Genomic DNA, 15460 nt, shown 5'->3' on the forward strand with positions numbered 1-15460 from the left:
TCGGCGCCACGTATCTCTCAGCAAATCTAGTTTTTCACGTCCGCACCAAGCACGTGGAAATCGATTTTCACTTTGTTCGCGATAAAGTTGCCAAACGTGATCGTCAAGTCCGGTTTATTTCTACCAAAGATCAGATTGCAGACATTATGACCAAAGGACTCGGTATGGCCAGATTCTTGTTTCTTCGGGACAAGCTGAAGATTCGACCGCCCCAATCTTCACCTTGAGGGGGTGTATCAGACCATATCACACCATATCCGATTTCTTTTTATGTTTGCCATTGCTTGAGCATCAAGCATGCAATCCCTTGACAATCCATGATCTCAATATCATCTCCCTCAATCTCTCATGTATAGTAGATATGATTTATTGTAATCTTCTCTTTATGGTATGTGTATTATAGGTGATTGAGTTTCCAACATGTGGATTCCTCTCACCTATTTATACACTCACAATTGTAATTCAACCTAAGGAAAATCACATAAAATATCAACTTTCGTTACTACCCCGCAATAAAAAACCACAATCCATCATTTAGAAGAAGGTTTCGCGAGATGGGTAGCACCAAATCGGCAGCAGAATCAAACCCAGAAATGGGAGGCTAACCTGGTATTGCTCCAGATGTAAGAACTTCTCCATAAGAAGTCCGATTAAAGTGAGATTTCAGGGCATGAATCTTAACACAATACCCGTTTGAATCTAGTTCCAAACCACCCGAAAGAACAACCCAGAATTTTATATCAAGCTACTGAAATTATACCTGGCGGAACAAGGGATATCAGATCTAAAACTCGATTTGTTTCCCCCAACCCATGTAAATATTAGGCACCAGATTCCATAGACTAGTGTCTAATACCTAGGGTAGGTATTAGCACAACAAATTTGGGGTTTAAAGGGTTAAGGCTGAGAGAGATCGATCAAATTAATTGTGTTGTGAGTACCGCTAGAACATAACTGACAAACAATAGCAGTATAGCACGAAGACAAGAAGAAGATGGAAGAGGAAGGAGGAAGGAGCAAGGAGCAGGAAACAAGAAAAGAATAGGAAGGAGAAGTTCCCTATTCTTGCTTCTTTCGCCTTCAGAGCATGGAAATGGGTCAAAAAATGGCGTTGATTGTAGGTGGAGAAGTTCCATGTTATTGCTTCTTCTTCCTTCAACCTAGCAAAAATGATGAAGAGAGAATGGGGTTTGTATTTGGGGTTTTACCCTCAAGGGTATTATGGGAAGGTCAACTTGTGGTAAGGGTGATTTCTCCATTATAAAAGAATTAACAACGACTTAATTGCACAGACCTAACAGAGTGGACTAAGTTGAAATAAAATCATAAATTAAGGGGTGTCTATGATATTTTGACAATGTTTAGGGTGTCCGTGATATATTGTATACTTACGGGGGGGTGTCCGTGAAGTTTTCCCATTTACTTTTTACATTTTAGTATTATTACATTAAAATTTAAAACACATTAATGCACTTTGATTTTATTTAAAAAAATATTTTTTTAATAAGTAAATGACGAAGTTGTAACAGTATGTGAAATTCTTTTCACTTGTAATAACACTTACATTTTAGTATTATTACATTAAAATTTAAAACACATTAATGCACTTTGATTTTATTTAAAAAAATATTTTTTTAATAAGTAAATGACGAAGTTGTAACGGTATGTGAAATTCTTTTCACTTGTAATAACACTTATACTATTAACTATTACCAAACAATAAAACACTCATACTATTAACTATAAAACCTTTTAATAGCCTTACGTTTTTATATTTTATTGAGGTATCACAATTGTTGACCACACTTTTAGCTTATGTTATCAATAACTTTTGAACAATTGCATTAAAAGTCAAACATCTTTTGCTTTTATTGATATAGACCTTTTTTTTAATTAATTAAAAAGATGACATCAGATATAATGCATGACAACAGTTTTCTTTGAATGTGTTAACAGACAACCAAAATGCATGAGAGGTAAAAATTTAAATACAATTGTAGAAAATAGCATGTGAATTTGTTAAATGCAAATAAAATACAGAGGCTTAATTAAGGACAAAGAAAAGAGGAAGGAAGATCAATAGTTCAACACGTGCATGTATGTATCACACAGAATAATAACACTCATACTACTAATATTACCAAAAAAAAGAAACACTCATACTATTAATTATAAACCCTTTTAATAGCCTTGGGTTTTTATATTTTATTGAGGTATGACTTGTTGACCACACTTTCAACTTATTTATCAATAACTTTTGAACAATATTTGAATTAAAAGTCAAACATCTTTTGCATGCGTCACACAGAATAATAAGGTGGCATGAGGCATGAGGCATTCCTGTATGAAGAAAGAAGTACTTGAATGTTGCATGCTTCTTCATGCCACCAAATGAAACCTCTTGAAGTGTAAGGTAAAGAAGTGTCGTTTGAACCATAACTCTTCTTGGATGCTTGCTTCTATATAAAAATAGATAGCCCAAGACAGAACAGAACAGAAGACCTTCGCTTATGCAGTTTCAAAAAAAGCATTAGCAAGATGATGAAATTATTCTTTGCAGCCTTTTGTTTTACTCAATTGTTCTGTTTAACTAGTTGCCTCTTGCATCGCAGCCAGTTTCCTCTAGCGTTTCTTTTTGGAACTGCAACGTCTGCTTATCAGGTAATTAAGGAAACACTTCGACCAGCCATATATGGTTTAAGAAGTCATATTCTCTCTCTTTTGTTTGATTTTTTTTTTTTTAGTTTTGCATGGATTTTTGATATTTCCCCATAGCTCGTTTCTTTCTTTTATGTTTTTTGGGGACTTCTCTTGAATCAATTCATTTATTCTTTGGTTGATCTCCATAGTTTATTTTCATTTGTCATTCAATGAATATAAGGTTATAAACACGTCCTCATAATGAGAACATTGAACCTTAAGGGGGAAGCTCAGCTGGTAAGGACCAATACCTCATAATTAAGAGTTCGGGTGGTAAGCATGTTTAATTTCACATTAGTTGTTCAAGTTATTTTTTACTAGGAAAATCTTGTTGTAACTAAGGTTGGTTACAACAAGATTGTGACCTTACATTTTGGCCTCGTCTTATTAATAAAAGTTATTTTAATCAAAGGTATAAAAAAGTTTTCAAAATAAGTTGAAAGTGATTTATCATTATCATTTTCAAACGTTGTCATTGTTCATGTGAAATGACAAGATTACCCTATATTAAATAACACACGTCACCCACGTGGAAGTAATAGATATGCAAGGTCTTGATTCACCACATATCCAATTTTAGAGTCAAATGCAACAGTATACCTCCATATATTGGGATTATTTTCTAAAATTTTCAGCATTCTATTTATTTTTAAACATTTTTTTTAACACTTTTAAATTTCTATGTGGCATACCGAGTTGAACAAACCGAAGAAGAATTGATTCAGTTTTGGTTTTAAAGTAAGAAATTTTTTCTTGATTTCGGTTCGGTTTCAATTTCAAGGGTAAAACTGTTTGATTAGAATTGAACCGAATTTACTCTAAATTGTATTAGTAGTTTAGAGTTAGGGTTTGTGGGCTGCCACAAAAAAATAGTCTGAAAGCCCCTAGTACACAAAGGAAAGTTCTATGTGGAACAATCTTATTTAGAGCTTGTGCAGATATGGTGAAGGGAAGAATCAGCCGAATTTTCTAGGATAAAGGCATAAAACATCATTAAGTCACAAGAAAATTGCGACATTTGTTTAATATTCATCCTCATGAATCCTAGTGATTAAATATATATTGTTAACTTTGAACTATAATTTTTTTTATTCTTCCCAAAATAAGATACTTGAACCTTCTTTCTTCTGGATTGTGCACTGTTTCAAGTCAATTTGTATTAGTAGTTGGAGGCTCAATTCTATATTATGTATTGGTGACATATCTAAGTAATAGGACATAAATCGAATAGGGAACCGAAAATGAAATCGAATAAAAACCCAAATTGAACCAAATCGGTTTGGTTTGGGTTTTGAAAATATGTTATTATTATCGATTGGGTTTAGTTTTGATTCTACATTCTATATCTTGAACCAAACTGAAACAGAATTGAATAACCAAAACAAACCGATTATCCCATTTGGTGGTCTACCCAGATTTGATAGAGGGTTTCATGAATGGACACAAGAATTTTTACAAAATTTATTTAGTGTCCTCTCAAGTTGTCGTCGTATATTAAATTTCATGGATATATGTTATTTGAACTATATGAGATAAATTTTGGTAGGGAAAGATAACGCGACCTAGTCACGCAGTGCACGCCACGCTTACACCCAGACATGGGCACGCAAAATGATCATCACAACCCTGGTAATTCCCATCTTTCCAAGAGGGTTGCAGTGGTCATTACGCGTGCCCCTGTGTCTTAGTGCAAGAGCGGCATGCATTGTGCAACCAGGTGGCGTTCTTTCTCTCATCTTGGTGTTATCAAGCTACTATATGTCTTGCGCAATTTCTAGAAGCTCTGACCGTCTTCATAAGCGTTTTGATTTATTCATTAATACATACATTTCCAGATTGAAGGTGCCTACTTAGAAGGTAACAAAAGCCTCAACAATTGGGATGTATTTACTCATCTACCAGGTAACTTTCCACTTCCTACCTTACATTTTTTGGATGCAGTCTACATTCCACTAGTTCTGGAGTTCCTTTTTGAAATTACTAAAATCCACTACTACTTTGAAATCTTTTCATGAGGTGGGAACAAATAAATTAAATTTAGGGCATTACTCTTTGCATTAAAGATGATATTCCTAAATGAAAAGATTAGAGAATCAATATTTAGTTCTATTTGTAGCATATTGTGGGACCCTAATTAACATATCTCTGGTATCAACAAATTTTTTTTGGATGAAAAGATAATTTATTAAAGAAAAGAGACAAAATCTAAAACCCAAAGACTAGCAAAGGGGAAAGACCTCAACAAAAGAAAACATAACAACCATCAAAACGGATACAACAAAATTCAGGGGGACAAAAAGCCAAACAGGATAACTCTAGGAAAAAACCAATAGTTTCTGAGAATGCTACCCCAAACCAACTTGGAGAAGAGAGAGAAAAAAAAAATAGATGGTCTACACTCTCCAGAAAGTTCTAACAAAGACAAAAATTTAGGATGAACAAATTCCAAAATAATGAATTTTAGTTGGGTCCATAACCTTTTTTTTTTTTTGATAGTTGCTCACGAAGGAGAGTTGAATTTATGACCTCTTAATTCTAAGGTTTTGGTCATTGCCAACTTAGCTACACGCCCTTAGGGTAAAACAATAATTTCCATAGCCCCTCTTAACAATAGTTACGGAGCTTGGATTTATTCATTTGTGACCTTGGATAATAAGTGGCAAGAGAAGACAATGGAAATGACACTGATGATCACTTATTGACTTAATAATTGCTCCAATGTCTAAAATAATTTTCTTTCGTTCATCTTATAGGAGGTATCAAGGATGGAAGCAATGCAGATGTTTCTACTGATCACTACCACCGCTACATGGTACTTGTTCACATACCTTTCATTTCTTATTAAGTTCTTCATAATAACAAAGCATTTTGGGAAACTAGTATAACTCTTTTGCAGCAAATACTTTTTTGGGAAAACTTGTTGTCACCAAGGTTGGTTACAACAAGATTGTAAACTTGCTTTTTTACCCTTTTAGTATAACACTTATTTTTTCCATGAGGGTAAATCATTTCATTTCACATGGACAATGACAACTATTGAAAATAACATAATAAGTACCCCAAGGGTCATCTCAGGTGGCAAAAGACCAACTCCTCAAATAAGAGGTTATGAGTTCAAACCACCTTGGGGCCTATCCGCATCCCCTATCAAAGCTTTCCAATTCCAAAAAAAAAAACAAAAAAAACATAATAACTCACTTTCATATCAAATAATCACGATCGAATACAATGTAGTCCAAACCCGGCCTTAAGGACTGAAGGTTGGTCCACACTCATCTAGTCCCTAAAATTATAATGAGCGCATTATATGGAAGGGTCAAATCTTAACTTTAGTCAAATTCTGATCTTTGTAAGCTTATTATTCTTTTTTAAGTTGTTTTGTTGTATCAAGACCAAATTTATTGCATCTTACTTGGATAAAGATCTAGAATTTGTGTCTATAATTTCAAGGTTTATTGTCAAACAGGAAGATGTGGAGTTAATGCATTCCCTTGGAGTGAATTCTTATAGATTCTCCATTTCATGGTCAAGAATCCTACCAAGTAAGTTTTACTATGGTGTTTACCAAAACAAAAAATTTTACTGTGGTTTATCCTATTAACATTAATTGAAACTGATCAGGACACTAAGTGATATTCATGTTTAAATTCTGTTCTAAATGCAGAAGGTAGATTTGGAAAAGTTAATCCGGCAGGAATTGAATTTTACAACAAGCTAATTAATGCTCTCTTACAAAAAGGTATACCTCATTATTTATTTATTTTTAGTTTAATTTTTTAGCGTTGTTTGGAAGTGAATTTATGGGAATGGAATTAAAATTATGAACAAAATGGAAACCTTTAATTTTAATCATTACCACCAATGACATAACAATATATATCTCAAATTTCTTTTCTAAAAAGGCAGTAATTGTATTCTAATTGATTCTCAACCAGATTCCTTGGATTTGAATTAAGGGTGTAACTCAAATGGACTAGGCCAAGAAATGAATAAAAAAAAGAATCCAGCCACTTGAAAATTTTAAGAACCACATTTTCTTTTTCTTTTTTTTTTTTCCAAAAGATCCTTTGTATTATAAGAAAAAAAGAGAATACACCTTGATAGAAAACCAGAAAGCCAAAAACAGCAGCAAGACACAAGGTCGAGATTTCCACATACAGCATGGCCATTAGCAGGAGATATCGACCTTCCAAACAATAAAAACTAAAATTAAATCCAAAAATGGGATCTTCCCAAAGCATCAACCTCCATCTCACTGACGATAGGAGGAAAAGGCTGTAAAACAAAAGAATCACCACTTTTCGCTGAAGATTTTGATAAATAATCCGCAATCGGATTAGCCTCTATGTAACAACGAGAGATTTTCCACTCCATGGATGCTAAAAAAGGTTGAAGAAAGATTCAATCTTGATGCACACACACTAAGGGATAGAGTTGGAATAAACTGATGTCACCATAGCTACTGAGTCGCATTCCACCCACAATTTTGAAACTCCCAAATTTTTGAAAAACTTCAGATTGCAAACCATGGCTAGGAATTCTGCTTCAAAATTTGTCTGATGGCCAACAAACGAACCAAATGAATGAATTACTCTAGCGTTTTCATCACAAAAAATCTGCCCAACACCTGACCTCCTAGGGTTACCAAGTGAGCAACCATCCACATTCAGTTTCACCCAATTTCTAGGAGGACGACGCCAATAGATCTCCAACTGCATAGCTGACTTCCTTGGAATTATTGTGATGCCTAGGCTTCTTGCACATATCAAGTCTGTAACAAATGAAACCGAACCATGGGAATGGGTAGGTCTTGATCTGATCTCATTAAAAATAATTTTGAAAACCTACTGCTCTCCCCTCCTCTGCCCCTCAAATCTTCTATAATTTCTTTCCAGTCATATAAAGTAGGGAATGGAAATAAAACCTGCACACCATGTACCTCTAAGTGATAAACTACAAGCTTTTCTCATCCATTATACCACCATCTGTTGAATCGATGAATGGTTCTGCCAAATAAAACCAAATTGGCTCATATATGCATCCCACACCGCCAAAGAGAATGTGCACTCTAAGAAAATATGCTTGAAGGACTTAACAAACTCATGGCAAAAATCACATCTTGAAGGCATTGGCACCCCACTTTGACAAACCATATCATCAGTACGAAGATGTTCATGTAACTATTTCCACCAAAAAATAGACTGGCAAGGAAGTAGAGAAGTTCCCCAAACCAAAGACGCCCATGGGACCTTTGGATTATTTGCTCAAAACTCATCCCAAGCTAATTTAATAATGAAGCGGCCTGAAGATGTAGGCCTCCAATCACATATATCTTGCGACTGAGTTGATGGAATACAAACAACCAATACCTATTGGAAAATGTTCTTCAAGAAGACCGATTTAGCCTGCGGTAACACCCATTTTTTATTTTCTATAAAGTCTGACACTCGTGTATTTAAGTCGCTAAAAAAATTAGAACTCAGGTTTGACATGTCCTCTATCGAGGCATCTCCTAACCATATATCTTTTCATACTCGAGTTTTAACCCCTCTCCCACTGTCCACCTCTCCTTCGAAGAAACAAGGTCCCACATCTCCTAGCCAAATGAAAGATGCTTTGTATCCTTTCTTTAAAGAACCATCACTGTTCACAAACTTGGCCTTAAAAAAAATTGCTTGAGGGCGAATGGTCATGCTTAATATGCCATACCAATTTGCCAATGAGAGCTTTGTTAACATCATACAACCGACGAATGCCTAGTCCACCCTCTTCTTTGGGTTTGCAAACATCATTTCATTTTACATAGATCTTCTTAGATGCATCGATATGCATGGTTCATATGTTTACCAAAAAAAAAAATATGCATGGTTCATATAATATGTTGCATCCATAATTCCAGTGTCAAAATTATTGAAGAAGGCCACAATATAGAAAAATTATGCACTGGAATCCCTAAGATCATAGATTTCACCAATTCGACTATGCTTGCCATAAATAGTAATTTGCCTTTCTAGCCCTGCAACCTACTTTTGATCTTGTCCATTAGTATCATGCTTAGTAATATTTTAAGTTAATTGCATAATCATGAGTATAATTTTTTTTAATTAAATTCATTTCATTCCCTTTAATTACCTGCAACTTGAGAAAATTTTTCTTATCTTAACTGTTATGGACTCGAACAGGAATACAACCATTTGTTACGTTGCACCATGTTGATTTTCCTCAAGAACTTCAAGATCGATATGGCTCATGGTTGAGCCCGGAAGTACAGTATGTCTATTTTATTTTCACTATGATTTTTTTTTCAATCTTTTAGTTTTATTCTTATCATTTTATTAATTCATGTTGTTGTATTTTCTTCAAAATTCCACTACTTACACATGCAGGAAAGATTTTGGATATTTTGCGGAAGTATGTTTCAAAGCTTTTGGTGATAGAGTGAAATATTGGGCAACAATGAATGAGCCAAACCTTGTAGCAAAACTTGGTTATATCATAGGTGATATCCCACCCAACCATTGCACCAAACCCTCTAATGGTTGTCATTATGGGAACCCAGCAAATGAACCATATGTCGTTGCACACAACATGATATTATCACATGCCACTGCTGTAGACATTTATAGGAGAAAATATCAGGTATTATATAAACTCTTCTTCTTCTTCTATGTGTTCTCTGTATGCATATGGTTTATAATTGGAATCTCATCAAGCATTTTTTATTTATTTTTTCCTTAAACAAAGGTTAAGCAAGGAGGTATGATTGGGATTGTTATACATGCAATATGGTATGAACCACTTAGAGATACCCCAGCAGATCGCTTAGCAGCTGAACGGGCTGTTGATTTCCTCCATGCATGGTAACCAATCTATAATTTATCATGTTTTTATGTAAAGATAGATGCCAGTAATCAATTATTCTACATTCCTCACACATAACCTATGTGTGGATGTAATAAGATGAAGAACTTAAATTAGTGCTATTACTACTAATAATATCTTGTTATTTTTTTATTTCTCCAAAATCACTCTTGTTGTGTATCTTGTTAATTATAGCACTTCTTCTTGGTTATAATAGCTTGTTTAGTGAGTTAAATTTTGTATTATGCTTTGTTGGATTTATGTGTCCATCAAACCCAATTTATATAATTTAAATAGTAGATAAAATTCTTATTAATTTATTTGGATGTTTGATTGTCCTAAGCTTATGCCATAAATTGTTCCCAACTAGGGACAAAACTCGACATTTTGTTCATGTGATTGTCGTATTGATGGGAATTGTGATTCCAAACACAAATGTGAGTGTTCATAATTGTGTATAATGAACTGGAGCACTTATGAGTAAATATCATTATTTATTAATTATTATTTCTTGAAGGTTTTCAAAATTCTGGTGCGTTTAATCTATAATTGAGATTCTCTATATAAGATGTTTTGATGGACTAGGGTGGTGGTAGTAATTATTTCCTGCTCGTAGATCTGCTATTATGCGATATTCTTAAATGGAAGGACTAAACCGTAATGAAAATATTTCTTTGGAAATTTCGTTGCTATTTCTACTTAATACCATCCTAATGAATAATTATCTTTATTTAAGAAATAAAGAAAGAGACAGATGAGTAAGATCATTCAATAAGATCTCACCACTTGGAAAGTTGTATAGTATAGGATTTTAGCATCTCAAAATCTATAAGTAAAGCAGCAGGGAAGAAAGAGACACCTCTGATACACAAGAAGCAGGCTCGCTCTCTCTCTCTCTTCCCTCTATTTGTGAGTTACGATTTTGACCCCAGTGAGTGAATTGTTTTTTTTTTGTTCCGCATCTCGGGCAAGTGTTGTTTGAGGGATTGCGGATCAACTTGTGCTCACTAATAACATATTCTTCGGAGACACTACGATTGTGGACTGTTAGATAACCTAAGTCCCTCTTGTTTTAGTTAGAATCCCCTAATGTTGCCTAAGGTAAGACTCAAATGGATTAAAATTTTTAATGACTCCTTAACAACCAACATAATCATCATGCTTCAGATGGGGTTACATTAAAGAATATAGGTAAATTTGAGTCCAAATTGTTTTTTTTTTGTTGAATAAGTCTTTCAATAAGGGGAAACAACCAGACTAAGAATATGATTCCACTAGGCAGAAAGCCAAATTAGCCAAACAATGGAGAATCAAAACACCACTATGACCACACCAAAATAAAGAAATAAATAAAAATGTTATTTATGTTTTCTTCAATTATTTTCTTCTGAAATATTCATATGTTTTATGTTTGCAGGATATTGGACCCCATAATGTATGGTGATTATCCTTCTGAAATGCGTGATATATTGGGTCCACTACTACCAATATTCTCACTAGAAGAAAAAGAAAAGTTGAAAAATCAATTAGACTACATTGGCCTTAATCATTATACAACCTTCTATGCACAAGATTGCATGTTCTCTCGATGCAACTCTGTGACTTCACAAATTGATGCGTTTGTGAACCCCACAGTAGAAAGAGATGGTCACCCTATTGGAGAACCGGTAAGTGAAATAGAAATTACGGTATGAATATATTTATTTCAAACAAATTAAGCTGTAAAATGGGTGAACTTATTTTAAAAAAAGAACAATAAAATTTAATAGTTAACCCACAAGACTCAACAACTTAGATTTTAAAAAAAAATTATTTAACGAAGTCCAAAAAATACAAAACTCAAGAAGAAGAGAATGAAGGAGAAAGAGAGAAAAAGAGGGAGAGGGGGAGGGGGAGTCCGGCCTGGCCCCAAAGAAGAGAGGCTGTCACAACAAAGAAATTACATGGGAATTACAAGAAGGAAACTGGGATTCCCTAACTTGTAGCTAAGTGCAAGTTGCAAGTTCCTGGTAGAATCTGGGATACAAGGGATTTAGGATCAGTGATACTTATAATCTCAAAACCTATTGTGTCCCAAATGAGCTGGTTTGTTCTAAACTTGATCGACCACTACTTCGATTGAATGGACATAACTTGACACTTTTTTTTCTTCGGGGGGAGGTGTGTGGGTTCCAACATTCTAGGTTTTGGGAGATGAATCTTTTCAGTATTAGGTTCATGATTTGACTAATAATTGTAGTTCATGGTATCCCCCGAATAAAAGAAGAAAAAAAAAAAAAAGCAAAAAGATGCACTTTTTCTACCATTGCCAATTCTATAAAATTGTTTATAATTCTTTATTTATCATTCTGATAAATTTATTACGTACCTTTAATGATGTGTTTTTCCCTTTTCAGACAGGGATGCCAGACTTTTATGTGGTTCCTTCTAGCATGGAGAAGATGGTCATGTACTTCAAAGAAAGATATAACAACACTCCAATGATGATTACTGAAAATGGTATGATATGCTAAAATAGTTGTCCTATGTTTATCTCTTCATATAGACCATCTTTATAATGATTTATTTAATTGGACCATTGAATCAATATTCCACCTCTTTAGCCAAACTAAAATAGCTATGAAAATGAGCATCTTAAAATTGGTTGTCTATTAAACTGCAACTATAAGAGTTGAATTGCTTTTTGCTTTTTTGCCCCTTTTCTTTCATGTATCATTTTCTAAAATTGTATGTCATCATTTATATATGAAGAAAACACTAAATATTGGGTGGGGGATTGCTACTAAGGGTGTCAATCCTTCTTTTGGTTCGATTTCCATCAGCTATATCAATTTGGGTATGTTATCATGTTAACCTGAGATCAAACAGTTAAAGAGGTTTTGATTCTAGTTGGTTTCAGTCCATTTTCTTATTGATATTTTGTTATCGGTTTCTAATCGGGTTGCTATTGGGTTTGGTAAAATCTAATTTCTATTTTATAAGTACACATAAGGAAATCAATGGGAAAAATTGTTTCTCTTTATGGTGTGTTTTTGGTTTCTTATTGGCTTACTAACAGTCTAATTTCAAATTCATATCAGGTTCAATCTTCTTTTTGGTTTTGTTTTATATTGGTTTCATAAAATCAACTCGAAACCAAACCAATAAGGACTCGGTTGGTCCAGGCTGAATCGGTTAGATAGGTCTGACCGGTTCAGCTAAACTTTGACTCCCTTAATTCCTACTTCTTTTAAGCAGAGAACTATCAGGTCTACAAAAATTTTCTGGCATGTGGTAGGTCAACCACAGCAGAATTTTTGTGAAAAATTTGACATCAAGGTTCCTTGCTTACATGACAAATTTCTGCCCAGTTGGCCAAGTGGCAAGTTTCAACTCTAAAAATCCAAGGCTATGTTGCATGTCAATACTTAAACAATTGAAAAGTACCAGGGTTCATGTACATACATGGGTTGTTGTATGACTAAGTTTAAGTTTAAAATTTGACGCGTGGCTAATCCAGAATATCCTTTGCATATCCAATGTTCCATATGTATTCCCTCATGACCCTTTCACATGTCACAAATAGGTTTTAGACCTAGTAAGATAGAAACAAGTAAGGCTTTCTAGTTGATTAATATGAGTAAAACCCATGGATCTCTTGCATTGTTTTGCACACAAACGATCTGCATTTGTGCACATACATACACTAATAACCTAATAATAATATAATACCTTATTTGTAGGGTATTCTGATGCAAGCCATCCTGATTCTCCTATTGAGGATTTTCTCAATGATACAAAGAGAGTAGACTTTTTAAATGGCTATTTGACTTCGCTAACCAAGGCAATGAGGTACGTAAATACAAGAACAAATCTTTTAATTATTTAGAGGTGGAAATTACGTGTACAATCATTTAGGTATTAAAATTAATAAGCACCAATAGTAATGTTTTCCTACACATCTAGAATCCAACCAATTGCCACCTTTTCTAATTTTATATTTATCATTTGTTTTTTTTTTTTTTTTGTCAAATCGTACTAAAGGCTCATAAGCCACTAGGGGTGACAACCCAAGAGGGCAACCAGGGTGGTTTCCAACTCTGAGAGGAGAGGAAGTCCAATGGGGGATGGGAGGTGGAATAAAGATGTCTAACATCCGATAGGGGGAGTCAAACCAACAACTTCTTCCTTGGACATAGGCTAGTGCCCTACTACACTGGAAGGCACCACCACGCCAAGAGGCGCTTCCCCATATTTATTGTTTATTGCATAAATGTTTTTCCCTTTATTAATCCTTGCTAACTCTTGCTCTCTTGCTGATCATATTTGTAGCAATGGAGCTAATGTGAAGGGGTACTTCATATGGTCTCTACTCGACAATTTTGAATGGTCAAATGGATATTCTTTACGATTTGGGATTCATTACGTGAACTACAATACATTGAAAAGAATACCAAAATTATCTGCAAAATGGTACAAGGAATTTCTAAATGGAGTGAAGATGGTGGAACCAACAGGCAGTGACATTAAAATTCGACGTCTCTTATCATAATCAAAATTGACTTCTATAAAAATTACTTGAAGTTAGATATATACTTGTATTGATGGAAGTGTGTTGAGGAATCTAGGTCATGAAAGCATTGGAGGAATTTTTAGAAATTCATCTGGTGCGTATCTAAGTAGTTTCAGCTCTTATGTAGGTGTTTCATCGAATTTCTTTGTTGAATTTTTGTGTTCTTTCAAGGTCTGAGATTTATGTAAAAACTTGGATTAAATAAGTTTTGGGTGGACTATCATTTAGATTCTGTTGTGGAGGCATCAACAATCTTTCGATCCTTTGGTGTTTTCTGCAGAAGTGAATTTTTTACAAACCATTCCTTGATGTGTCGACATGAAGAATCTCCCATTTCTATCGTGAGATGAATTCTATTGTGGAGTCTTTAGCTAAGAAGACTACTTAATCTCATGCATCTGACTCTTGGATGTTTTTGCCACCGTTTATCGTAGAGGATTTCAAATGGGATTCGGAAGAAAGACCTCGATTTAGATTGAGTTGCATTTGAGTATTTATTTGTTTGGGTCATTTCCTCTCTACTGATGGCATTGCCGAAGATGGAATGGAAATCTACCTTCAATTTTCTGTATTTTTCTTTTTTGTGATATCTAGTTCCTTCTATATATATCTTTGATGTACATTCTTCTTCCATTCTTTCTTCTGGTTTTATAAAATCAATTGAACATTAGCAAAATAAGATATATAATTGTATTCATTATGTCATGATCCCAATCTCACAGACCCGGTAGGACCCATGACACCAGATCTGGCTAGGACGGCACAAAGAAAAAATATAACTTAACATTCTTAACATCCCATAATGGGCATAGGAGTCCGAAAGGCTCATTCAGTTCCTTATAATCATCAGAGTTCTATAAGTGAAAATATAAAAATTTGAAAATGTTACACATCTATCAAGGGACTGATGACATCTAACAAAAACCTAAAACTTTACTTAATATAACATTCATTACTTAAAACATTACAACTTTCTTAGGAAAATGCATGGGAGTCCCACTCTCCTAAGTTGGTCACAACTTGGTTTTGATGATAACAAACACCTTCCAAGTATGATGTTTTGTAGTGTTCCAATATGGAGAAACAAAGAATGGAACATCAGTGAACATCTCTATTGTAAAGGATCGATATAGAAGATTAAAGAGGCCCAAGAATTGAAATCAATGAAGCCTAAAGAAGAATGAAGAGAGCAGACCACTTAGTATAGAATAGAACACTACATCACTTGTATACCATATGCATTCATACATTTACTCTTAAGTCTGGATAAACCTTAGGAGATGCCAAACAACCCATTACACTGACCAAAATATGTAGGAGGACCGTTGGTGAAAATTCCCCAAGAAG

At 34.3% G+C, this 15460-nt stretch overlaps 1 protein-coding gene across 1 annotated transcript; it reads left to right on the plus strand.

The window, feature by feature from the left end:
* The first annotated feature begins 5453 nt into the window (after nucleotides 1-5453).
* On the plus strand, nucleotides 5454-14092 carry LOC122655298 (beta-glucosidase 18-like). Its single transcript, XM_043849503.1, has 10 exons — nucleotides 5454-5512; nucleotides 6167-6242; nucleotides 6365-6439; nucleotides 8883-8970; nucleotides 9087-9339; nucleotides 9445-9560; nucleotides 10979-11228; nucleotides 11958-12060; nucleotides 13284-13392; nucleotides 13873-14092. The coding sequence occupies exons 1-10, from the start codon at nucleotides 5510-5512 to the stop codon at nucleotides 14090-14092; spliced, it is 1293 nt and encodes a 430-aa protein (XP_043705438.1). The 5' UTR covers nucleotides 5454-5509.
* Nucleotides 14093-15460: the final 1368 nt, after the last annotated feature.

This window comes from Telopea speciosissima, chromosome 3, assembly GCF_018873765.1.
Source record: "Telopea speciosissima isolate NSW1024214 ecotype Mountain lineage chromosome 3, Tspe_v1, whole genome shotgun sequence".
Classification (NCBI taxonomy): Eukaryota; Viridiplantae; Streptophyta; class Magnoliopsida; order Proteales; family Proteaceae; genus Telopea; species Telopea speciosissima.

Bases quoted from the DNA above. Each gene is read 5' to 3' on its own strand.
- LOC122655298 (XM_043849503.1), top strand. The intron at 8,971-9,086 runs GTATGTCTATTT...TTACACATGCAG, and splicing joins TGGTTGAGCCCGGAAGTACA to GAAAGATTTTGGATATTTTG. The intron at 12,061-13,283 runs GTATGATATGCT...CCTTATTTGTAG, and splicing joins AATGATGATTACTGAAAATG to GGTATTCTGATGCAAGCCAT.